Here is a 27668-nt window from a genome sequence, read left to right as displayed (position 1 = left end):
GATTGGGGCTAGAATACAGTTGTCTATCTGGCTCGAATCAAGACATCTCCGGAAAAATATTTGAAAGTCAAAATATGTACCCAATGGAGCAAATAGAGATGTTCGCCTTGGATGAAGACGGTTGCAGTTTTGTACCGTTTTTTAATTTTATTTAGAAAATGACTCTCAAGCTAATTAATTCATTTTCACCATTTTTTATTCAGATAAAAGTAATCCCCAAGATACCACGACAGTTTTGACTGCTTTGAGGAAAATACCAGACTTGATTTATTAATGATCGATATGCTTCCAAAATCCATCGAGGGGATACTCAACTTTCTCCTGCACTTGTTTTGTTGATAGGAGGGAGTCATCGCTTGCCCAAAAACCATGAACAAAACTTACTCAGCACTGAACAAGCATTTCTACTTCCTCCATAATTAATTCATACCGTGCTTCTGTTTAATTCACTTGTCCGTTGGGAAGAGTGGAAGATAATGTGCCAATTCTAATGAAGGATACATTGTAAACACCCTTTTAGCGGGAAGGAAAAATATCTGCTTCGTTCCTCTTTGGATTGGAAATTCATCGGGGATCGTCAAAAATCGGATAAAGTTTAGTAACAAACTGAATATAAGGAATAAAATATCATTTGTGGTCAACAAGGCGATTTAATGCAGATGATTAAGTTTATTTGAATGTTAGACAAAAAAAAAACACTTCAGGGACAATTTAATAGGCTGTTAATTGAAATGACATTTGTCATCTATTTGTGTTTTTTCTTAATTGTAAAGACATGTGGCACCCAAGTGTGCGATTTGCATGCGGTATGCAATCCATCTTTTTGTGATGAAAATGTTGGAATTAGGTGACCTGAGAAGATGAGCCGTGACTTTGGCCTCAATATGTTTGGCTCGGGGTTAATAGCTCTTATTTAAATTACGCCATCTGATAGAGATGCTAATTGTTTTTTGTTTTGTTTTCCCCCCCTCACAGTTATTTATTCGGATCCCGGGGACTTTTTAATCCAATTTGTTAAATACAGTTAATTGCATTGTGAGCTCTACTTTGGGACGGCTGTGTTACAGTTCTTCTACCCAAGTGAAATGCAATGTTCTCTTTAGGGGTGAATGAGTCCTCAGTAAGGGAGGGCGGCGGAAAAAAAACATCCGCGATTAAAATAAATGTACAATTTCTAGTTTGGAGAAATCAACGTCTTATTCCAGGAAAAAAGATAGCCGGCATCTCTTGAGCAAAACAAATACGTCCTTGTTTTGAGCGAGGGATGTGAATCAGTCAGGAGTGAAATCATTGCTTTTTACTGTTCGTAAAAATGGGCAGTAACCAAGACGAATCTCTTGTGCGTGTGACTCAGAAATTACAGTCCTACTTTCGATGGGTGCTTCTGCCAGACCTCAAATCCACTAATAGGTAAGTTTGCTTTTGCTAGTCCGGATGAGTTGATTGGGTTTCTTTACAGACGGTAAATCAAGTAAACAAACCAGGTAGAATTGATTCTATAATTGAAAGCAAGAAGGAAAAAGGTTTGGTGTGTATAAGAATGAGACTTTGAGACCGACTCGAGGATAAGTTGATGAAGTCAAGATTGATACCAAGTCGAGGGAATGTGACCCAGAGTCAAGGCCATGGTGAGACTAAGATCAGATCAAGACTTTGAGGGATTAAGACCGGGTTGAGATCAAGTCAAGAATTTGAGACCATATAAGACTTTGACGGGTTGTAACCAAGACTAAGACCAACGCGAGACTCAATGAAGACCAATTCTTTGAGAAACTCATTCAAAACCAAAGCCAATGTCAGAACAACTTTGACAACCAGGTTGAGACCACGCCACGACCAAAAATTTTAGTGGCTCAAATCAAGTCAAGACCAGGACGTTGAGGGACAGACCAAAAAGCGTTGGCCGACAATGAATAAACATGCTCTGTTGCACGCTGTGTTTTAAGCCGCAAGGTGCCAAAAGCAAAAAGTAATCCATCAGGGATGTTGTCAACGCAACAATCACGGTCAGTAAACACTTTCCAGCTCTAAATTAAATCCTTGATCAGAGGTGTTAGCTTGGATTAATGCAGGTAGGCCTTGCCAAGAATTATAGACTTCTCTCTGGAGGCTTCAAAAAAAAAGAAGGGACAAAAGGTGAGAAGGTGCAGGAGGAAGGCGGACAGTCTCCATGGCAGCCAGTGATGAAGTCATCAGCCCTATGAACCTTTCCCATCTGGTCAACAAGAGAGCGCGAGCAACACACTTTCACTTCTCGAGAAAGCTAGACGTTGTACTGCTTAACCTGCAAAACTAGCACAAAGTGTCAACACGAAACCCAATTAGTGTCTTTAATAATAACCTTCAACGAACAGCCTCCAGTTGGCTGCACCTCCCCGCAGCCCTCGTGTTATAATCCAAACGCTAATCTCATCTCCAGTTAAGCGCAAGGCCCGATAACGTGCGATTTAGAGCCAACATCGTTTGCTAATCTTCAGTAAGCACCCTGCCAGCGAAGCTACGTCGCTTGATGGATTGAAACAAATGGGCCCAACTTCATTTAATTCTCTTCATTTAACGGATTACTGTTTGAGGCCCGTGCAATTTATTAAGTCGCTTTAAAGGTTTATTGGTCGCTGACAGCGTGAACCAACGCTTGCTTTTGAATTGGGCGTGAGCATAATACATAACTGATCATTAAGAATTTACTAGCTTGATTTCGGATTGTTTCTCAAAGCTAAATTAGCATTTAGCGCTTGGTTGTTAGCTTGCGTTCACTGTAATGTTTTTTATAATAATTTTTCTTTATCTGTTTTTTTTTACAGTGCTTGTCCACAATCGTGTCACAGGTGAATCGAAGCTGATTTTGGGCAGGAAGCAGAATACAAATTGGAGTCTTGAGTGAACCTAAAATATATGTAGAAGGATATATTTATGCTAGCACACTTCTTGCTAAGTGTGTTTACTATAATATGTGTCTCACTATAAATCCACAGGTCCTGTTTTTTGTCATCTTCCGGAATATGTCGTTGGAATAAGCATTTAGAAGCTTTTTTCTTCTTGAAAACGAGTTTCTCAGAGAAAAATGGGGGAAGCTAACTCCCAGGCCGCGCGCGGACTCGAAAATAGCGACCAAATAACTGCTCAAGCGTGAACGACTGAGCGTTTTATTCTCCCAGCCAAAGGAACCTTTCAAGGTCCACAGATGGTGAAATGTTTTTCCAGCTCTCTTCTTTGCGGCACAAGGGAAACTGCAAAAGCGGCGCTTATAGCAGTTTAGCCAGCATCCCATTTGAAAATGGAGGTCTTTTCACATTTTTTTGTGCCGTTCGCACCTGCGGGGAGTCTTACTGTGTCTACGAGCTGGATCAAATTGCATTTTTTTTTCTTCTCCTACATCACATTCCATTTTTACTTTGCCATCCACCGCTTGACATCTGATCCGTCTTTAAAGTCTCGCACGCCAATCCCTCTTACCCTCTCCTTTCATCATCCATCTTAAATACATAAAAAAAAGCACACACATGAATTTACCAGCGTTTTGATACGAGGGGTGATTCCTTCATGCGTGATGATTTTATCTGTGTTCCAAAAGCTTCTTTTAACGCTTGTCGTTGTGGATGCTGTATTGCTTCGCTGTGTAATTTACAAGCTCTGGGACATATAATCAGTGTTTGCGCTGTTCGATGCCTTATCTGGAGTGACAAATAACTGTTGAGCTGCAACCCAAAACAAAAAAACAAAACAAAAAAAACTAGATTGCCTTCCTCTAATGCCATGAAATGAAATCACGGTGTGCTCCATCATATTAGGTCGATTAAACGGGGCCGACTTGTTGTGGCGAACTTAAATGTGACTCTTATGAGAATGCTGGGAGACCTCAAAAATAAATTGTCAACAATAATAAAAGTTTCTTTCTGAGACTTCTCTCATCAGCAAAAGAAGCAACCTGTGTTGTTCTAGATAAAATAAAAAAAATCCACCAGGGATGACTTGAGTCAGCAAATGTGTGCCTAGCATCTTCTGACAAGCCAAGCTTCACAAAGTCAGATATTTGTTGATTTTTTATTTAACCTCCCCCTTGCACATCTCCCCCACCTTCGAGTCAAAGAGACAATCTCGACTTGTCCTTGGCTTAAATGCAGCACTACTTCAAATGCCTTTTTTAGATTTGGTGCGCCCTCACATCAAAGAAACCAGGAGTTTATTTTCAAGTATTTGGCACCCTCGGGCTACCCGAGCTACTTCTGAGGTGGTTGTACCCCCACCCTTCCCGCAACCCCGTAAATAGCTCCCTTTTCTGTTGCCAAAGTGCAATCTCGCAAAGGGGCTGTGGGCACGGGCTGCCGTGCTCAATCACGCCGCATAATAGTTCTGTCGATTGCTTTCCTAAGGTGTTGATCAGTAATGCTCACAACAACTTAACTCCATCCAACACTGCGAGGGCAAAGGCATCCGGGCTACGCTCTCACCGCCTTTGAAAGATCAAACTTCTCGTCACGCGTTTGTTACCCACTGATGCGCTGAAACTTTTGGAACGTTCACAGCCCCTTTTATCCAGTGTTCCTCTGATGAAAGCTGAGATGGGGGTGCGCACACACATAAAACGAAAAAACGAAGTGATACTAGTTAAGAAAGATCATGTTGAGAACTCGTTTTGGTTGCCTGGATTAGCATTTAAAGCAAAGCGGTGCTCTCGCTCAGCAACGTTCGGTGATTAGCAGCCATATGCCTCCAACCATATATAAAAATGAATTTAAATGCCCTTTAAAAAGCCATAAAACACCCATATTGACTCGGGGCTGCTATGCTGCGGGGTGCTGCTAATCAGTTCCCTCTACGCTCCATTTAGCCTCTACGTCATTAAAGATAATACAAATAAAATAAGTGTTAACATGAAGGCACTTTGGGAAGGAAAAAAAGAAGCCTACTGTCATCATTTGCACTGGATTATTTCTCCCAATATTTTTTTTCATGTTCCCACGCTTGTAGTGCATTTGCGCTGAACAATTTCCAGCTAATTACAAGGCAAATGGTACAAAATGTGCTCCGTGACCATTGCAATCCTGTTTGCTATGCTCAGCAAGGATGCATCACTCATCACGCCTACACAAGCACATTAGCACGGGCGGAGGAACCAACACGCATCGATATGAAGACTCCAGGCTAATACCAAATTTAAGACACTCACCAACACAAACACTTTTTTAAAAACATTTTTTTTACTCGACCCTCTCTTGACTTTGACCAGCAGGGTGAGCGAGCGCTACTCCAACGCCGAAGCTCTAAATGAAAGGTTTCGCAACAAGGCATAGCCGCTTGGTTGATCTAATGAGATCCCTAACTGTTCCCGCCATCTGCCAGACACAAGTCGTGACATGAACCGCGCAGCATAAAACACGTTTTACATGAACCGACCCTCACCCGCTTTCTACCGCGTTCCAATGTGGAAAATAATGAGAGCATTTATGCTAGACAAATACAAGTGTCAAAGAAATGGGCATAATTAAAGTAGTGGGGGAAAATGCAAATGGCGTGTAGTACTTGGATATAACCAACAGAGGAGCTGTTGAGTCATCCTCAGCAAGTTTGCTTTCAGAAGAAGTACATAAGCTACATTTGACATGCGTAATTTGGATGGGTAAAATAAATCAAGTCTAAATAAATCCATTTTATTTTTTTCCATTTCCAATTTTGCGGACCACTTGCAATACCGCCACGGACCACTACCGGGCCGCGGACCAACGGTTGACAACCCCTGCCCTATTGAGTTGTCCAAGGTTTAAGTTAGCATATAAACTTCCACGCACAAGGTCTCAAGATGAACAATTCTACAGTTATACACTTGGAAGAAAAATCTACCATGACCTTTACCTAGACATAATGTCACTTCCAACATTCTCTTTTTTTTTTTGACAAAGTTATGAATTTATTTGAGCCGAGACTGCAGTGAACTCCAGAAGCCGTTGTTCGCCTGGCAGGGGAGAGGTCACTCCAAGGGAGCAGAATAAATAGCGCGTGATTGACTAGTCTCCATCTTCAAAATGAGTTTTTCATTCTTTCTCCGGGTTCCAGAGGTGCAACGTCCTTCAGCAAAGCAAACACAATCCGACAAAGGCTGGTCTCACACACAAAAGCGCAGCATGGTGTGTACCAATGCTTTCAGATACCTCACTCCCATCGCATCTGCTTTGCGAAATAACCCCGTAAATGCCGATAACAGCCGAATTTAATGAATTTAAAAGCAGCCTTCTTTTTTCATTAATCAACTTTGCGCAGTGCAGCAAGAGCCTAGAAACTTCCTGTAACTTGCCTAAAGCTACAAATCTCCTTTTGAGATCTTCACTTCACACTTCCTTTAGACTTTCCATTGTCCTAAGAATGGGTCGATCCAATGAATGCTGTCAAACAAATCCTTTTCATCCTCGGAAGAATAAAATACCAACTGCGGTCAATCATGGCCGCCAATGAAAAGGTAAAACGAGTTCGGCTTTTCAAGTTAAAAGACGTTATCGAAATATGCTTATTTTTTTAATGTAAATTGTATAATAAATTACATCTATGGCCACAATGAGTGTCGAAACTTCGACTCACAACCGGACGGATGTTTGGATACTAGCGTCGGTCTCTCGATAAGCTCCAAATCCTCGTTCCGGGTTGGAAAGCAAATTGAAAAGTGTGCGGCCTATCGGAGAGCAGATTAGCCCGTTTTCCCAACATGCTTTAATTGCCCTAATCTGAAATGCAGATCACATCTGCGGCTAATTGATGGATTTGCCAAGGGAACGGCGAGTGCTTGTGCTCCACTCCGAGCGCTTGTTTATACCGGAAGACAGATGCTTTTAACCCTTTCCTCCCTCTGAGGGCTTTTCGATTATTTACGAGTGTCAACAAAGACTGAAAGACAGTCACTCACTTTGTCACTGTTAGAAATCTGAGATTCAGAAATTCAAGGTATTCCAAGTCACAACACACTATGGTGTACTTGATTTACATTCATGCTTATCCAGATAATGAAGCTCTCAATCTGGGGGGATCCCGCGGTGAGAACATTGAAGCCAATTACCTCCCGCCCGCCGCTTACAAGACGGGATGGCAGACTCCGAGACAGATGGGAGAGGACCGCGCTCGGCCCGGCAACCCCGTCGCATTCATCTCGCTCGTAGTAACTTATCAACGGGCGGGGGTCAAAGGACACGACATCTTTACATCACAAGGTGGAACACAAACACACGCGATAATAATAATTAAAAAAAAACACAGAGAATAATCTGTTATTTTGCTGACATCTCTGCGTTTGCTTGAACGGTGATTTCTTCCGAAAGTAAACTCTGAGGTCTGCAAGGAAGCTAGTCGCTCCATCAAGGTTATTCTTCAGACGCCAAATCGGCTGACCCTCCATTTTCCCTTTCACAAACATCATTTGGAGAATGTGACCTGTCCGACATTTTCGGGTACATGACTTTTTGACAGACGCGGGTTATCATTTTAGAGTCAAAGTGTCCTTGTGTGGCGTTGAGATCTTGACACGAGTGTTACTTGACTCAAAAGAGCCAAAGTCGGAACTTTTAAAACAAATCATGTTATAAAAAAAAGTACAACTGTGAGCATATGGAGCAAATTTAGTGTGAAACTAAAATTAACTGCTGTAAACAGATTTAACACATTCACCATTTACGCCGAGCTTGCTTTCTTGAACTTCACTCCTCACCGCTTACCTGTTTTCTCACTCCACTTCCAAAAGTGCTTGGTTTGCATCGGAACTTGCTCAGTGATTCCCACCCTTCCCGTAACCCCGGCGTACTTTATCAAAATGATCTAATAATAGCCTACTGTCAGACTGAGAAACCCAACCACACCTCAAATCTGATATTAAACTTAAACTCACCCGTATGTTCCCATTCTATTCCCTCTCCGTCTACCTCTTTTTTATTTCCTTAGAAAAGTACAACGCGTGTTTGTCAATGGGCGGATCGAGCGTGGAAGCTTCGGAAACGAGGGAGGTGAACTGCAGATTACCTTTGCAAATGAGTGAGCGAGGGAGTGAATGCGACTTATAATGATCCAGGATGCTCCCAGGAAAGGTCAGCTGAAATTGCAACATGCGTAATTAGTTGCTTATCAATAATGTATCCGACGCTTCGGTGGCTGTGAGGTGTGTGTGTGTCTGCATACACACTTTCCCTGACATCCGTTTACATAAAAACACCTTAATGCCACTCAAGGGAGCGGCCGCGAGCATTAGCATGCAGATAGCCGACTTACTACAGTAGCATGTAGAAAACTATAAAAGACGCATTGAACACCGAGTCAATTATTATTGATCACGCAAGCAAAAACGGGAGCCGTAAAGGGGACGGAATGGTGCATTTGGCATTCAGAAGATATTGTAGCGTAATGCAGAATTGGTATCTCTAGTAAGTGATAGCTAATCTTTTTTTTTTTTAAGAGCAGACGATGTACTCATGAGTGCTGAATGAGAAGTTTTATAATGTATGCAAGTTTATTTTAGACTAGGCTAACGTTAGCTTAACAATCGGTTAACTGTATTTCTGCTTTTAAACAGACGCACTTTTCAAGCGCTATGGTAACGTCTATTCGAAAATCTTACATCACAGGCTAATTGCTAAGCAAATTTAACCACCTAATTGTGATCTACATTTAGCACTCATTTAATTGATTGCAATTGCACCATAATCACATTCAAAACCTTGTCAAGTACTAAAACACAAAACTGTCTTTTAAAAACTTTCCTGACTTTCTACTTTGTCCGTCCAGTGTCTCATTCTTGATTTTACACATTTCCAGAGTTGTTTTCCGTCGCAATCGAACAGCGTTGTGGTTGGGTGCTGACTCGGAACCAAAATAAATAGAACTGGGGTGTGGGGAGGGTGAGAAAAAGGGCTTGGAGCAGCATTTTGTGGGAGAGCACAGTGCTACAGCGGGGACGACACCAGCCGAAAGGATTAATGGTCCCTTGGGGGGGGGGGGCCAAGGTAAGGCTGCTGCTCCCGCTTGACATCTTTGTACTTGTAAGAGCAAAGAAATTAGCCGGGCGACGCGGTGAGTAATGGCCATGCCGTTTCCATCAGTCCCACTTAACAACGCATACAAAGCTACTGGAGGAAAATGCAGAGCGGGGGGAAAAAAAAAGGAAACAAAAAAAAAAAGGAAAAAAAAGTTTCCTCTCCTGCGTGCAAAATTATTGTGAGTGTGAAAGCACGTTTCGGTTGCCCTGGCCTTTTGGGTCGCCCTCTCGATATGCATGTGGTGTGCTCCAATCCAGCATCTCTCCAACCACATGCATATATAGTGAAGTAGGCAATAAATTATGTATTCTTGATGCATGGGGTCATATTAAATAATAGGAAGAACAAGATACCCTGCGGTTCAGGATTTATTCCGGCCTCCTGGACTTGTTGTGTATTTTTTAGCGGAATACTTTCTGCTATTGTATCGTACACTGATTACAAATGCTTTTTCTGTCTGACAACAATTGCAGTCAGGGCGTCTCCAAATGTTTTATTTTTTTTTTCCAAACCATAGGGGACAAGTGGAAACGTGGAAAAGAATTCCCGGAATAATTGGAAAACATCCCAAAGTCAATTATCATATTTTTTGAGGGGGCAGTGCCCTTACAACCCTCCTCTAGCTACGCTAGTGATTAGCACACAAAGGTACACAGGCATACAAATTAAAAATGTTTTAAAGTTTTAAAACAGTTCACAGGTTACGGATTAGTCAAATCTTCACAAATAAACTCATTCCTTGATTCACCAACATACACCGTACCCACAACATCCTGAACTCAGCCCTGAGCACAACCTGAAGTGTCTTTTGTGGATTTTGGCACACAAGCCCTCAAGGGGCCGAGGTGAGGAAGTTGGAAATACGCACTCTGAGATTGAAGGACTGACAGATGACGGGAGGGGGTCTCTCCCAGAGGTCTAAGATCCAACCTTATCCCAGCACACGAGTTCTCAGGTAATGACCAGCACACCCCCCCTGGGTCCCTTGGGACAACAGTTTCTGCCATCCCCGGTTCGTCGGCAGGCTTTGAAGGCGGCATGGCTGCGCTCGGCTGCCTCGAGAGGACCGAGGGGGGTGGGGGCCTTGTTGTGCCAGCGGGGTGCCTAAGCCTGCCGAAGCCCTGTCCGGCCAATTACCACCCCCCGGATGCCAAGCTGCCACTCTAACAGCGGAAGCGGGTAGCTCACACTCAGGTGGGCTCACGGGTTTTACCGATCTGCTGAAATGAGGAGAACAAGCTCAATTTCCCTTCCAAGTAAATTAGAAATTCCTCCAAGAGTCCTTGTTGTCCTCCATCTACTTCCTGCCAGCCGCCGGTGAGGCTTAACCTTTGCACTATTTGCAAGAGAGAGCGAGAGAGAAAACGCTTTACGGAGGGGGAGGTAGTCCGAATGTTCATGCAAGTGGAGGCGGGTGCTGAGCTCATCATTCCGTCCACGTTGCATCCATTCAGATAAGCAGCAGAACCGCCTGCAGTGCGCCTCGCCTCCATCCAGGGCATACATATACTTTGCCGCTGATAATTCGGACTGCACGTCATGTTGAGATGCACTTCAGATTGCAAAAAAAAAGAATTAATGCGCTGGTCGGAATAAACAAAGCAGTCCAAGCGATCCAGATTTTCTTCACACTCATAAATGAATTAAAAAAATTGGCAACTTCTTTAACCATCTTTTTTTTCTTTGACTTTACAAAACAATTTGTGTGAGTCCGCAGCGCCGACTTTCTTCTAACAATGTGTTAGCAGACAGAAAAACAAGAGAAAATCAATAAGACCTGTGGCAATATATAATTTGCAGGGCCTGCACCTGCCTGCCAACTAAATAACATTTTGATTTTTTTTTTTACTCCCCCTCCCTCCTCCTTTCACCCATGTTGCATTCAGGGACGTTGGACTCTTTTTGTTGGAATTCGATGGGCTAATCTTAGCTGAAGGAATTGAATGTACAAAGCTTGGACATACTCTTCGGCATGCTACAGCTCACTTGGGGACCTTTCAGAAGTTCGAACTGAAAATATAGCTTTTGTGTTCATCTTTCTCCAAGCTTCCACAGTGTGTGTGTGTGTGGTTGTGTTTGGCAGGCGGCGGGGGCGACTTGGCCGGCCACTGAGCGGCTCACTCTTGGAACCAGCTGGGTCCTGCTTTCTGTGTCCAAAGCACTCAGTGCAGACCACATGGTCTCGCCCCCACTCTACATCAGTCTCATCACACACCGGCAACCATTACAGCGTCGACTAAAACACACTCGTACATGCCTGTCCGCTACCAAACTGCTCGATGGATGAACAATTCCGTGGGCGTTCTGCCAATACTGACAAAAATTCCGTGAATCCATAAATTGGCCAATGACGGGAAATTGTGATTAGCAGGAAGAAGCATCGACTCTCGTTATTTAAAATGCTCGTTTACGACTGTCAAATTGTATTTACCGCGCTGGCTTAAAAGATGATTATATTTAATTGCAGAGAGCGCGAGAGCAATAAAATCTTATGGCTATCAGTAATTGTGAAGCGTGGAGGTTTTCACTGTCCGTTGAAAAACATATTTTCACTATTTTTTTTGCCCATTCCAGTCCAAAATGCAACAAAAATAATTTTGGGCTTGATAGGGAACAAAAATAAATATATTATAAATAAGATAAATATAAAAATATAAATATAAATAAATATAAATAAATATAAATAAATATAAAAATAATATAAATATAAATAAATATAATTGACCCATGATTTGGCTCCTATAATGTACAAAGTAGTGGTGAAAAAATCTAATTATAAAATCTAATTAATTAGGAAATCAAGCACTGCCTCTGTTACATATTTTTTCTTATTTGACCCTTTTCACACTGCACTTAGCCTTGCTGTCCATCAACCCATTCATTGTGTATGTGGTGAGGACCGAACGGCCGCCATTAGCTGTCTTGCCTTGGTTAAATCACTCCCCCCCCCCCCCCCCCCCCCCTTATATTTGTTAATCAAAAGTTACACGGCCCTAATGAATCGAAATTGTATTTGGTATGATTAAAAAACACCCAGCTTTCTTTCGTTGAAAGGTCAGCGTATCGCTTTCCGTTTTGCATACTTCGAAATGTCACAAGACCAAAACGAACATACATGGTATTTAACACGCATGATATTTAACTCCAGCGCTTTGTGTAGCGTGCCTCCAAAAAAACATTCTCATATTTTGAGCTGAACCTCTGAACCGTGCCGTGTACAGCAGCGAGGTCCTTTGTTGACGACAGTTTCTTTCGATCGTTTGCGAAAGAGGAGGTCAGAAGGGGTGGTCACGGATGAAGACGTGAAAACGCAAAAGGAACGAGATGTTGCAAGGTCCAGGTCACGTGGTGCAGTGAAGGTAGTGCACTTCCCCTGAGCTATGTTTACCCTTTAGGTGAATGTAAAGGGGAAAGGTTAGTGAAGGGGGGAAAATGCAGCGTCCAATCGGAAATCGGAATGTCAAAATGCGAGCAGATCCTCTCCCTGAAGCCAGTCTGGTGTCACCTCGGTTGATAATGTCACCTAGATAAAGCTTTTTTTTTCGATTTTCTACTCTTGCTTCACATGCGGAGAAATAAGCAATTTGCCCTCCTTGTGAGCTATGAAGACATTAATAAGAGAGTTACCAGGCAAAGCACGCATTAGTGCCGTGCAATCGCACGCACTTTGATGTGCCCGTGTGACAAAAGTGGGAAGGGAAGGGAAGAGCTGTTGGAAATCCCTCTTTCATGACGATTCATATTAATGTTTTCCGTTAGAAGTGCACAGCGTGAAGTATGAAAAGTGTCCAAGGAGAGCAACCTGAAAACCAGACGCTCTTCTGTGTTTGATATAATGGGGTTAAAAAAAAAAAAAAGATGAGGAAGATGTTCTAAATCACTTTGGGAGGAAACCGACCATATTTGGGAACTGACTGGAATTGATCAGGCAAAAAAAAAAAAATGTAATTTTTTCCGAAAATTGGAAGAACTCGGTATTAAGGAGGATAATAACATATGATAGCCTTGCATGCCTTCATTACACCCACAAGAGGTCAGCCCGCCCGCCCGCCTGACAGGCAAGGAATAAACATGTTCCACCTGTCATTACTTGCTCTTCCTGATGTCTGACTCCTTTTCAGAGGGAGGGGGCGAGCACAACCCAAGATAGATTGAGAGACCTCATCAGATTCACAAGACCAAATTGCCCTTGCAAGAAGCTCCGTCCAAGCAAAAATAAAAATGGTTGCAGTTTTATTTATCTCTATTGTGTACGGTTGCAATTTCCTAATTTAATTTTAGCTCACCAGAGGCCATAAAATGGTCATTTGCGGACTTATGCAAAAAAAATGTGACTTGATTGACCTGCTAACAAAAACAGCCCCATTTTTTTTCCAGGTCTAACAGTTACGTCAGTTTTTTTCATTTACATGAAACACACAATGTCAAAAGGCCAAATTGCGGCAAAAAATGGATGTTTTTAATAATAACAGTCCTCGTGTAGATAGACGCAGAATCAAAAAGCCAGAGCCAAGTTCACTCCCTCAGATCTCATCCAATATCCTCCCAATCAAAGGCCGCTTTGAAGTTCAGCTTCTAGAAAATTGGTGTCAGGTCGCAGTTCCGGCAACCGGGAGGTCGTTTGAAGCCTTATTGGCGAATGCAACCCGGGCTAGCTACCTTTGTGTTTTAGCACGAGGTTCCTCTTCATGTTAAAGTGGCAATCAGTGTTGGGACGGTGACCACAAGCTCCCATGATGCACCATTGTCTGCTTGTGCAATGGGATGCAGTTGCCAATCATCTTCAGACGCTCTTCAAAGACTCTTTGAGATGAAATCAAGAAAAAAGTCGGGAAATTCGGGAGAATATATATCTTCGGAATTGACTTTAGCTGTACGTATATGAGCGTAGGCCACAGAGTCTTCATAAAAAAAAAAATTCGTAAAGAAATATCGATGGTGCGGTCGACTAATCGGTTTCATCGGATTTTAGGTGTTTATTATTGTTGGTGCTGCTGTTTTGGTTAGCAAGAGATTTTGAATGCTACAGAAAATATTTCATGTTATTGAATAGATTTTTTCCATACATGTTACAGAATTAGCTTCCAACATATTTGATGTATTTAATAGGAAATGCTAAAATAATTCGCAACACTTTTGCCCTTCATTTGTGACACTTTGACGGTTCCAATCGATTTGTCTTCAGCCACGGAAGGACAAATTCACCCGCCATTACCCCTGCGCTCGTTTGACAGGCGGATGGGCCGAAAGATGAGAGTGTGATGAGTGGGCGGGTGGCTGATCACAAAGGCGTAAGCGTGGCGCTATTTGTCGTCCCCACAGGTGAGATGCCGGCTGCAGGTGAGACGTGGTCGGGCCTAATTTCAAAGCCTCCATTTGGTGCTTACCCAAGCAGCATTGATGTCCCCACAACACACACACACACTAATGGCGCATCAGATGCCACCACACGCTACGTCTCGCCACATCTACTTTGGCTGACAGCTAGCTAGATTTGACAAATAAAAATTACACCAGTGTTGACTTTCAGCAATTGACCTTGTCGCCCCAAAGAATAAAATATGTGAATTCAATTAAAAAGTCACATTTCCATTACGTCTTTCTATTAATTCAAGTTATTAAAATGTATTTTATTATTAAATTTATTTTAAAATTTCCATTATGTCTTTCTGTTAATTTAAGTTATTAAAATGTATTATTAAATTTATTTAAAAAACTATTTTATTATTAAATTATTATTATTGTTTTTAAAATAAACATCGTAATTCAATGGGATTGGCATTTAAGCTATAACCAGAACCTTACATTTTATTCAAATTTAACTGTATTGTTTTCATTTCTGCTCCTGGATGAAATTTGTTGTCAGGACTAAACTAGTCGGGGTAATGATATTCAAATACAATTCAAATATGTTCTATTCTCTGCTCCTGCATCTAGTTTAGAGCTGCATCACATAAACGCACCGCCATCTTATTCTGCCTTCCACATAGCCCTAAAGGGTAAAATTTGGATTTTATATTTTGGCATTTGCATCCACCTGGAGTCGTCACGTTGCGATATTCCATAACCCCCTACCCCCCTCGACTATTTTGAGAGTGATTGCATTGTGGCGCTTTGGAAAAATAAAAAGCGACGGCGGAGCATGCATACGTTGGGTGCCGGTAGCAGAATGAGACGTTTATTTCTGTGCATACCCCGAGGTGAAAGCAATTTTTTTTTTCGTCATTATCTATGTTCCAAAACACTTTGTTGTGTGATCTAACAGCCTGCACAACACAACAACAATTCAGCTAAGAGCTTATTTTTGTGCATTAAAACATGCAGTTTGCAGGATTTTTTTTTTGTTGTCATCTCTTGTCAGCTTTAATGGGAAGCTGCGCTCTTGATGCACTTTGGCCTCTCGCCGTGAACACTCGGGACATGTTCTTTCCACATGGAGCGCAGTGGGCAAAGGTCTCACAATTAGGCCAGTGAATTCTGCCCAGAGCGGATCAGACAAAATCCGCTGGGCCCGCCGAACATTCTGAAGCCGCTCAAAAATATGCAATTACCCATCTGTGTGGCGTAGAACAGATTTAGATGTTAGCGACGATCGTATGCTACATTTTAACGTCAACGACATTGTAAGTCTGTTCTGCTAAAATTACACAGGAAATAAAAATGAAAAAAAAAAAAATCCCGGAATGGAAATTGCATGTGATCAGAGAACGTCTAGGTGAAGCAGCATGTGGCTCTTCTGCAATCTTTGTTCCGACTAATTAACAATTGTGGTCTCCCTGGTCTAAGGCCTGCAGTTATCTGACCGTGTGTGTGTGTGTGTGTGTGTGTCACTGTTTGATGACCACTCTACTTTCTTATGGAGTGCACTGAGTCATTAAGCAGCGAGAAGGCACAAACGGGTGATTGCGGTGATTTGGCAGACATTGCCCGGGCCACGACGTCCAATCAGAGCCGTTATTTGACCTCCTCCAGGTCAGCTCCAATCAGCCAAAAGAGAACACACACACAGAACACACTTCCATCATGGGTTGTTTTTCAAAACCATTTCACAAACGTTGCAGAATAGCGGCATCCTTTGTTGTCACAACCGCTGCGCATCAATTCAGTTCTTTACCGTGTTTAAGGGGTTCAAGAAGAACAAGAAAGCGAGGGACAAAAAAAAAATAGAATGATAAAGTGACCAGAATTGAGCCCCAAATTGATCCACAGTGTTTGTCCCCAAAGAGATGGGGACGGCTGTAATGAAAACAACGGGACGAGCCGGCCCGCACTGCCCATCGTCTCATCCCGCCGCCGTCTTCTTTGAAGGAGGAGTTTGTTTCTCAAGGTGATTGTCGGGGTGATAAGGGAGAGGGTGTTATTAAGGGTGACAGCGGAGGGGCTGAGAAGCAGCGCCTGAGTGGATAACCTTCGCCTCGCTTCCTTCCAGCCGGCCCATCCGGCGCTACTATCTGCCCCGTGTGGCAGCTTCCTTGCAGGGCGACTCGCGTTCCTGCTCCAAACTGGAGTTACCACCCGGCAGCAGCACATCTAAACATGATTCCTGACCTTTCGTTTCTGTGTACAAGGGTAACCTTTGCTGATCCACGAGAGAACTGTCACAGAGAATGTGTTTTGTCTTTTGCTGCATTTATTTACGCGGTCCTATTTATAAGCAAATGTGGAAAGAATAAACCATAATGGAAACATCTGTGCATTATGAAAACATATCTTACGAAAAAAATCAGTTAGGAAGTTTAAAATTTCAAAATGGCTGTTTTCTTTCCTGGGTTTCATCAAGTGACACCATATGATGAAAGGTTATATGGGGCAATTATGACGTACTAGCTAGCTAGCTAGCTAGCTATGCCTACACCGTGACAATGCACCTCCTCCTAGACCATTAGCATGGTCGATTTAGAGTGTCTTGTTTTTGGCTGTGTGCACGTCAACATCACGTAAAGATTCTAGGAATTCATATTATTATATTATATTAGCAAGTAAATTAAAACATAATAGCTAGCAGAACATGAATAAAAATGAACTGAGAGGTCAGGAAAGTTTGGCGGCCTACTCCAAATGAATTCATTTCACATTACTTCCCAAACTTTGGCATCAATCGGCATTACTGAGCAGACTTTGTCCTACTTTTGATGTTTCTCTCATGGGAAAAAATAGAATTAGTCTAGAACACTGCACCTAACCACTTACTAAACTCATGACATCATCACTCTGCTTTCTCTTGTTGTTCTTGGTGGCGTCAGCAAGTTTGACGTTGGCATTATCATTAGTAGTTTGTTAGATAAGGCTAATTGATCTCCACCTCGCCGGTGTATTAGCGAATGGCGCACGACTCCTTCCACTGACTCTGCATAACTCTTACAGCCTCAGCACAATCTTAGCCTCGGGAGCCGCGCACATCCCTGCAGAAATGATTTCATCATCCCGGCCGCTCTCCTGATTTTACATCTACGGTACTTCACCTGCAACCCCCTCTCGACTAGACACATGAAAGCCTCGCAACTTTATTTTAACTCAAATGACTTCTCTTATAGCTTCAAGTTTTTCCACTACCTTCAGGGCTTTAGCTCCAGTTGTAAAATGCAATTTACTTTAAGGCCAATGTGGTAAATAAGAACGTAAAATGGTAAATGTGCATTTGTTTACAAGCTCAATGCGTTTGGAAGCCAATGAATAGAACGTGCTTAACATTAAAAACAACCTTGTCCGTGTTGCGACATCACGATTTGAATTAAAGTGACTGAGCGATAGCGCGCACAAAGTTAGCATTTAAGCTAACATAAAAAATGCTTGGCTGCTTCACCACTATTTTGGATTAGCAGTAACTTCTCCAACAACACCAAAAAAAAGTCATATATAAATAACATATCCACCCTCCCAGTTATCTATTTTCTATCCTTCTCATCCACATTAGGGTCACAGATAATCTGGAGCCTATCCAAGATAATTTTAGGGGATTGAATAACCCGAACGTCACGGAACAATTCGTTGGAGTTATCAGATTGTTCTGTTCCTGTTTGAATATTGTTTCTGTGAACATCAGAGGGGATTTGGATGGAAAGGGCTGCCTGCCTGCCTTAGCGTTGGGATTAGCTCAGCCTGATCCCAACAACCTCTGAACATGCTCCCTGTTATCTGGAATCTCTCCATTTGTGCCCAGCCAAGCACATTGTGACTGGTAATCTATAGTTTTCTTGTGCCCAAAGGGAGAAGAACTCCTGTTCAGCATTTTGCTTTTTTTTTTTTTTTGCCCACGCTTACCACACTTTTCTCTGCTTTATTTTCCCTCTCCATCTTTCTCAACCTCAGTGTCTCGGAACAAATTCTCTTCCTTCGCCTCTCTACTTTCGCCAATCTGTCTTTTCCGTCTTTTTTTTCTTTCTTTGTCTAACTACCCCTCTCCACCGGTGGGGAGATCAGTGGAGCTTAGAGGCCCTCCTGCCTGGTTCATTACTGAGCTTTGTCTCTCTAAGAAAGAAGAACACCACTGATGTTTAATACATGGACCACTCTGTTGTCTTTTATGCCAGATAAATTCATCATCAAAAAAAAAACAGAGCACGGAACAGCAGTCGAGCATTTTTGCCCGGTGCTCTCTCAATCTAGACTTTTTTTTTTTTTCACTTTCCTCGCTCTACATTTTAACTTATCAGATGGTGCTTCTCTCTCGCTTCCTCATTCTTTCGTCACATCTCGGTGAACTCGAGAGAAAGAAAACAATTCATTGTCCTTCGCTTGGCGTATACACACAAACAGTACAACGCTGCCGCTTGGCTTGCAAAACTTAAAACAGATACTCGATTTTATTATTCCCATTTGTCTGAATATGAACGTAGGGTATGTTTGTCCCGTCTTTGTGGGTGGCGGGCCTGCCAACGCCGGTTTCTAATCCGGGCCACCTCAGTGGGTTGTGGCTCTGGCTGTGCTCAGCAAGACATCAAATCTTGATCATTTTGAATTAAATATGAGCAAGAGAAAGGTAGCTGAGATCCACACGGTACTTTCCTTGTCTGGAGGAGGATGAACCCTTCAAACATCACTAGTAGTGATTTTATTTCATTTTTTTTTTCTTTTCAGACTGTCTAAGACCATCATTTATCATCTGACTCAATATCTGTGGGGACAGAAGGCTGAGGTTCAATTTTAGGTCACAAGCTATCTTTTCTATGTCTTGAAAAAGAGAGCTAACGATTCAAACACTTTGACTCTCAAGAATCAACACTGCGTTCTATTCCGAAGACTCTTGAGGACATCTGCTCCAACGTTTCAGAAAGATAGTGAGAGGTAACAACAAGCTAACACCAAGTCGCTAGTTAGTGTTGATGTTTCTTGACTTAGCAAAGCTCAGATAACCTTCAAGTGTAACACACACTGCTAGCTTCTTTTGCCCTGCATTGGAGGTCGCCATTATCTGCCGTATTTTGATCACATGACATTTGCAAGATAAGAGAAACTGTCCGGCTGAAAACAAGATGTGAAAACAAGACAATCTAATCAAAAGGTCTCGACGCAAGGACGAGGTGGGATAGCGATAGCGGAAAGCGTTTAAAGCGGGAAATCAAAGCGGCCCGAGCTGATTTCTCCAGGGTGAGGACGCCGAACCCTGAGGAGGCTCTGAGCAGCCCTTCAAAACTGAAATATCAGCAGTGCCAGTTGTCAGCGCCACGTGTGATGGAAAATCAATCTAGCCCATGTCCGTCTGAGGAGAAAAGGGGCGAGGCGGGTCCCTGTTGCCTCCTCCCCGCCCCGCCCGAGGCCACCCAAACAACAACAGTGCCCCCCTGGATGGTTGGCATCATCGTACGCAAACATGGCGGCTCAGTCTGTTGTTCTGCTAGATTAGCTAAGTGATTGGCCATTAATATTCATTTCGCAGTGTGTCTTTGTTAAGCAACAGCGGGGGCTGACAGAGTGTTTGGATGAATTTACTCTAGCGTACAGTTTCTCTTTGATTTTGCTCGAGACAAGGCACTCGTGCTTCGCCAGTTTGTTTTTTTGGTGTCAGATTAAGGGAAAGCCGAGGGGGATCCCCCGGAATAAAAACAGCTCTGTTTGAATCAAATGTCTCGGGGTGATGAAATATTAAAGGGACTTTGTTCGAAGAATTTCACTTTCATCCTAAGAACCTATTTGTTGGTCCTATTTGATGCCTGCCGACAAGCCGTTTAACTTTCATGGCTGACGTTGTGGTCTGTGTGGTCTTCTGAGGCGTCCTGGAGGAGCTGAAGTCCAGCAGGTATAAAAAACCACAGTGGAAAGGTCTTCCCTAATGAAGGTGAGCTCAACTTTCCTCCCCTTAATGAGATTAAGGTACTAATTAGTACAAGGTGATGCACTGAGGGATAGGTTGCCCCTATTGGACCAGAAGAGCGGCCCGGAGAGAGCGAGCCAGACTGCCTCGATACCTGCTGCCTCTCCCTCAAGTGCACGGAGGAGGTAATTAATTCAACACTACCTTAGAATCAGAAAGTGGAAAAAAAGCACACAAAAATCCTCCAACTATAAAATTCTTTCCTCCTGACCTACCACGTCGAAATAAGAACGCAAGATTTTAGCAGTCGGCAGCTCGTTAGCGTTGGAAATAATATAAGTCGGAGTTGATGGTCCCTTCTGCGCCGCTCTGACTTGCTCATTTAAAATGATGTGCAACCCTCAGGTCACCCCTTCCTCCGGTCAGTAAGTGGACACCGTACTGACTGACCGGCGCGTCGTGGGAACTCTCAAAGCGGCGTCTGGCGAGCAAGTAAAGAGGCAGCTGAGTGTCATTGTTAATGTGGACACAGAGCAGCACAATGGCTAAATCGATGGAGCTATAGGGGACATCAATCTTTGGCTTGTCTAATCACTCCTATTACACGCTGAGTGAAGGTAAGGAAGCGAGCGAGCAACCCAGGCAGTTTCTCTGTGAGCTTTATTGGCCTTCCCAGCAACTCTCTACCGGGTTGTCCCGTTCTTTGAAGCCTTGTTTGACAGCCGGCCAAGTGCCCGCTGCCCAGCCATCCTAATTCACACCGAATCGGCCGAGGTTCGGAGGTAAAGAACCTCAGAAGTGCTGCGTGGCAGCTGGATGCGCTTGGCATGGCTTGCGAATTTATACCCCGCCTCCTTTTCCACACTTCCAAACCTCTCGCTTTTCCCTCGGAGCCCCAAAAGATTGTTCCTTTTTTTTTTTTTTTTTTTAAAACAGGAACGATCAAAGGCGACAGAATTAAACCCGAGTAATGAGGATCTTGGCAAGCGCCCTGTAAATTTATTGATTGTTTGCCAAGTAGTCGAACACGTTCCAAGTTTTCGTCCCTCCGCACGGTTTACGCACACCAGCCGAGCGGCGCGAAGGTTTTAACTGGGCACCTCGCACGGCCATAATTTCACTATAGTGAGCTTAATCATCATCTAATTCACAAAGCCGTGATAATAATGCGCTTGGCATGGGGAACAGGAAGAGAGGGGTTGGGTGAAGATCTCCATCGCAGCTTTACATCGCTGAAATAAGAGACTCTTTAATTCTTTATGACTAAAAAAATCCTAAAAAAAACCCACTTTTTTTTTTTTTATAAATGCATGAGCAGCCACAGAAAGAAGACATGAATTCCATTTTGGCTGGTGTAAAATATGGATGTTTTTTCCCCCCTCATCTTTTCAATTTGCCAGATAAGGATTTAGCTACAACATAACCGACTTACATTCGGTAAACAAAATGTGTATATTGATAGCAAACTAGATCAAAGCATGACAGGAATTATCTAGAAAAGCGCAGATGAGGAAAACGGGCTTGAATGTCAAACAGATGAGCTGAACAATTCTAATTTGTCAGCAAAGTGTCAACACCCACCTGCGGCATCTTTGAATTAAACTATTTCCATAAATCCTATCCAGGGGCGTTAATTGACTTAACGACTGCTTTTATTTGTGGAAACACATTTCGAAATAATTCCACATAGCGCTGATATGTTCATGCCAGGTGAAAGCAAATATAGAGAAACAGCAAATTGAAAAAAATACGTTGCTTAGCTACCCGGAACATAAGCACACAACACTTTGCATGGTGTAATCACATCACAATCCACTTGAGCGCTCTGTTCCTTGTTTACGACATGCACTTGAACTCACCACTTCAACTCGTGCTCCCTTTTGTTTCTGCTAATTCTGCTCAACCAACCACACAACAACAAAAAGAGACGAAAAAAAATAGCCCATTACCTCCACGGCTCTCGCTGTCGGCCGGTTTCACCTGGATCGGACGAGTCATCTGTAGAGGAGACAAGAAAATTAAATCTATATTAATAAAATCTTTAAAATACAGATCAAACTGTCATTGACGCAATTTGTTGTCCACCAAAGCTAGCTGGAGAGCCTGCAAGGCGATCTCGAAGCGGTGATTGAGTGGGGAAGAGAAGAAGCGGCGCTAATAAAGGTGAATCCAGCATCAGGACGAGCCTGAGGAGGATCAATCCGGGCCGATCGATCGGGGGGCCCTTGGGCCGCTCGAGAGTGTCTGTCTGGCTGGGAAGGATTCTATGGTCACTCTAATCCACTGGACCCTGATAAGAATGGCATTGGCTGGATTAGACGACTCGGTCGCGATGGCTTTTGTGTCACACTGTTGGCCTCTCATGTTTTGTTATTTGTTGAAGTTCCAAAGGTGGCAAAAGTTGGCCATTTTGGATTTCCCCTTTAATAACTTTTAGTTTAGCGAGTGACACTTCAAAAGTTCTCCACTTAATTTCACTGAACTGTCATAGTAGGAGGTTGAAAATTGCCAGCTAATTTGGCCCATTTGCACATCTTTATGAAAAATGTCACTGGAAATGCTTTGATGTCATAGTGAGCGGTGCGTAAACATCATTTTACCTCGCTTCGCTTCTACAAGAAGAGAGACATTAACGAGAGACTCCGGGCTCGTAAGTGTCCTTAATAGCGAGCCATTACGACCGACGTGCGTTGTTGACACTGGCAATATTGTAAGTCGGCTTAAACATTTCAAAATACGAGGACCGAGGGGAAAAAAAAACAGATTGACATTAAAGACACCTAATTTTTATCCAGCGACTATTTGCATGTATGCACCGACTTCTTCTAAGTCCGAATCGTATGACGGAACTTCGATGTATATTTGCTCAGATTGTCATCCTGTTAAGTTACCGAGCCCAAAAAAAAAAAAGGTCAGATTTAAAGACAGGGCAGTCCAATAAAAGCATGACATGTTCAAGGAGAAACACCATAATGGGATTTTAAAATGTCTTAACATGCTGATATATGGAGGCGAGGCCTGAGCCTTGTTCATTAAGTGCTAAACGTATCCATTTTCACCTTGAGGAAGAGAGTAACCTTCCCTGGATGAAATTATTCCATAAATGTACCCGTCGTAAATAATAACTAGCGGCGGCTACGTCTTTGTAGGAAAACAGGGGGGGGGGGGGGGGGGGGGGATCCTCAAGATCCTCGTGTTCGTTCTTCTCGGTACCCCGGACAGAAGCGCCTCTGAACCGGAGTAAAAAACATCCTCGAGACGAGTATCACATCCACTGCATAACTTTGGATTTGCTTTTGAAATGTCACTCGGACAAAAGAAGCCTCGGTGGAGGCCAAATCCGTCGCTGTGCTATGATCTCAGCCGTCTCTGCGGGGCGCCTGTTCGTGTGTGGGAGGCGGTTCGCTAGTTACTGTTCACTCTCCAACATGGCGGCTCTTAATGGCCTATTTATGTGCCCATTACCGGCTGCTTGGGTTAGTTCCATGTCCCCCCTCTCTCCCCCCCAAAAAAAATCCAGAATAAATGTTTGTTAAATCCAAGCTGCTGATTCTATGCTGCATTTTGTGTGACCTTTAACTCTGCCTTGATCTGAAGCTAATCTATCGATGAGTTCAGCATAAGCATAAACGGCGAGAAACGCTTACACTCCAGACATCAACATTATGAAAAATGCATTAGGATGTAATAATTCGCACATATTGCCAAAATGTGAAATTTAGTCAAGCGTGAAAGCATTTTTTTTTTTAAATCCAGTCAGTGCCGCACTGCAGTTGTACATTACTTCTCAGTCCAAACAAGAAAAACAAGTAAAAGTTTCTTTCCAGGTTGACTACAAAGGCTTTGTATGAGGATAACCTTGAGGTTTGAAAAGGAAGACAAAAACTTGCATTCATCCATTTTCTGAAGCGCAAATAAGCTGGAGCCCGTCCCAGCTGGCTTAGGGTGAGATGCGGGCTACACCGAGATTTGAACCCAGACTCGAGAAAATGTGAGGCAGATGGGCCAACCGGAATGTGCAAGACAAAAATATACATTACATTGAAAAACAAGGCGCAAAAATAATATGATGAGTCATAGCCATGTTGACAGCAACGCAAAATGACTCATTTTGAATCTAATGAGCACCATGATGACTCACAGTACTATTTTCAAACGAGTGACCAGTCTTAGTTAACTCAAAAGTTTTGAGTTAAACTCCAGCTACACAAGGTAGCGCTGCTTTCAGGCCTGTGGTAAATCTATAATTCCATATGGCTTATTGAGCCGCCTCATTTGCTCAGTTAAGCCTCCAGTCAGTTGAATTAAAGCTCTTAGCACTAGCGGGGCTGCTGTTTGAGATGAAGGCTGAGATGGAAACCCCTTTGGGACAACTGGACGTAATGTAGTGTGCACATACATGCTTGTTGTTGCTTACTTGAAACGACCTCCAGTTGGAGGCTCAAATAATTGCCTGGTTGTAAAAAACACAAATTGGCTGTTTCCCTAAAAAGCTGATATTGAAAAATATAAAAATAAAATAATTAGGCTAATAGCATTAGCGTGACATTTTTAAACACTTTCAGAAAAACAACAAATTAAAACTGGCTTATCCTATTATATTATTTAGTATGCTAACAAATTATTGATGAAGCTAAATAAGAATAAAGGAAGCATAACAACAGGAGCAAGGGAAATGGCCGGTGAGAATAAGGCACAGGTGGGTAAACGCGCAAGCTAGCACGACCGGACACGGCGGCGCTGACAAGGACGAGACAGCTGGAAGTGCTAATCAGACAGGAGACGAGACATCGTCTGACAACGTGTGTGAGACGGGGGGGAAGAATCACCAAAGCCCGTCACAATCAAAGCCTTTGTTGAAAAATTTGACAATTTGAAAAATGGGAATACGAGGCTCCGTTCTCACTGCAACAAGTCATTAGGGAGGAGAAGCAAGTTTCAAATTCACTAACGACTTCTCATAGTAAAAGTCGATGGCACTTACAGTATTTGCAATAAAGTAAACATCCAATATGCATGATGTCTGCCGGCTTTCGCTCAGCTTTAATACGAAGTAATGCTTGTCTTGGGATCATTAATGCATTTAGTGGGCCATCAAAGCTTATGTTGCCGCGTTGCTCGGTAACAGGGGACGTAAACAGCCCCCATCTGACTGGGCCCTTGCTGCTGCTGATAGAATTAATACATCCAATCATTGATTCCGGCGACTGCTTTGGGGTGACTGTCCTCTCGTAAATCTGACAGGAGGAGGAAACGGGCCACGAGGGAGTCATGAAGCATTTTTTTTCAAGAAATGTGTCAGAAAATAAAATACTCATCAAATGGTCCACGGAAGGATATTAGTAATGCTAAACTGTTAGCGCTGATAGCGTAGCGTGTACACACTATGTTTGTGTTTTCTCTCCGTGTGTGATTTCAAATGTGTCCCACGTTTGAGAAAAGTGCTGGCGGCAGCAGTGTGGCGCTTGTGATAAGCGGCGCCAGTCATCGCAAAGGAGATGGCTAGCTATAAGCTTTTGGGATTCCTATCAGAACCAACAGGATTTAGAACTTGAATCGCTGACTGGGAATGACACCTGCAGGCCTCGCCGTTCGCCGCCTATGCCGTCGCCACCGTGGAAAGAAAAGAAGGAAACCGTAAAGTTAATCATCATCCTCTGGGGTGATTGCAAAGCGGAGATTACGTTCCGGAAAGGGCACTTTGGAAGACAAAAATGGAGTCATTTGATTTGAGTAGGTGTTGCTATTTACAAACGGCGAATGGCTCCTTTTTGGAGCGTAACTGCTGATATCCATCTGCTACACGGCTTCTTGTAGTACACAAATTAGCATTAGAAGGCCACCGCTAAATTGCAAACGTGCGATCCGGAGCGCCATTAGCGCTACCCGTGTCCCTGATTAAGACCATTAGCCCTTCTGTTGCCGGGCGCTGTCCATGGTCCTGATTTGTTTTTATGTGTCTCTGAAAAGTAGTTCGAGTGGCAAATTGTTTGGGTTTTGCAGGTTCTAGAAATTATAAACTGAACCAAAAACGTGGTCTACAGTCGTTAATAGTTCTTCGAAGAAAGAAACCTTAAGTCCACCACCTTTGCAGCCCGCCATGGTATTATTGTCGTTTCACCCTTGCGAAGGGGCCAGCTGTGTGACGGCGGCCGTCCTCATTACAGCGACAGCAGACCTCAGCTCTCATCAAGATTTCATGAAGGTGGCACCCCGTGACTCAGCACACACATAACGTGTCACGGCACTCAGGGAAAAAAGGTTCTCGTCACGGAACGCTTTGCTGCTTCTGTGTAGTTTGAATATAATGACGCAATGAAGAGAAAAATAGATCTCGTATATATGCCTTTGGTACTTGGGCTCGGTATTAAGCCATAACCCGCTGTTCCATCACTCTCACACGTCTGGTTGATTATGTGGTCGTGTCTTGTGGCGTATACACTCGAGCAGCGGCCAGACGAGAGCGCTACATGACTTGTGCGGTGGACGACTGTGACAGAAACAGTGTGCAATCATGAGGGGGGGGGGGGGGTTGCTAGATAGAGGGATTGAGCTAATACCCAAATCCTGTCCTACTGAGCCTGTAGTGAGGGGGAGAAAAGCAGAGGGAGAGATGGAGGAGAAGTATTAGCTAGCTAGCTAGCTAGCTAAAGAGACTTTTGAAATCCATCTACATAAATCTGTTACATGTTCAGAAAGTAGAATACCTGCCGCAGTTTGGCTTTAGCCACAAGTGCTTCTAATCAATTGAGCCAACAGGTAAACAAACACCTGACCGCTAAGCTAGCTTGTTTACATGCTAGATGATTTGAAGCGCAGGTGGCAGGGATTCTAATGTCCCGACTTGGATTCAACACCTGTAAAAAAATCCTCTTCTATTACGCCTCAGTAGAAAATAAAATAGGTCAAATTGATATCGTATGAAAAAATATTTATTTGATTGTCGATCGCTGACAGGTAAAAGCTAATTTTGGCTTAGGTTCACACGTCAACGGTTGTTTGTTCATATAAGCCTCCACCGTCAATTATTTTGGCCAATATCGGTTGGCACTCCGAAAGTACTACAATGATGTACAACCACAAAGCAAGCAAACGCTTGACTCGTCACAATGTCCCCCCGTTGGCAGTCATGTCCTCCATCTGCACATTTTTTTTTGCATATCACGGGGACGACATTACTCTCCCCGAAAAAAGCCCTTTTTGGCACGGCTGCTTTCCTCCCCCCTCCTGCCAGCCCGGAGAGCTATTGACATGGTGTGTTACTGTAATGCGTGAAGCAGTGGGAGACTCATTGTAAATCTGTGTCAACAAATGCTGGAGCAGCAGCGAGCTCCATCTTGCACCCTCCCTTCCTTTCCTTGCTTCCTCCAGTCTTTTGGTTTGCCCTCCACTCGCATTCCCCGACCTAT

General features: G+C 43.2%; 1 protein-coding gene across 5 annotated transcripts in view; it reads right to left on the bottom strand.

Annotated features, from left to right (window-relative positions):
* The window catches only part of celf5a (cugbp, Elav-like family member 5a), a 135913-nt gene that overhangs the window by 37927 nt on the left and 70318 nt on the right, over positions 1-27668 (bottom strand). For all 5 annotated transcript variants that reach the window (XM_049732274.2, XM_049732273.2, XM_049732271.2 and 2 more), the window contains exon 3: positions 22209-22257. In XM_049732274.2, coding sequence (XP_049588231.1) covers positions 22209-22257 — 49 coding nt within the window. The remainder of the gene's footprint in view (positions 1-22208; positions 22258-27668) is intronic.

The sequence above is a fragment of the Syngnathus scovelli genome, chromosome 10 (genome assembly GCF_024217435.2).
Source record: "Syngnathus scovelli strain Florida chromosome 10, RoL_Ssco_1.2, whole genome shotgun sequence".
In the NCBI taxonomy this organism is placed as follows: domain Eukaryota; kingdom Metazoa; phylum Chordata; class Actinopteri; order Syngnathiformes; family Syngnathidae; genus Syngnathus; species Syngnathus scovelli.
This window is presented reverse-complemented; position numbering and strand designations above follow the sequence as displayed.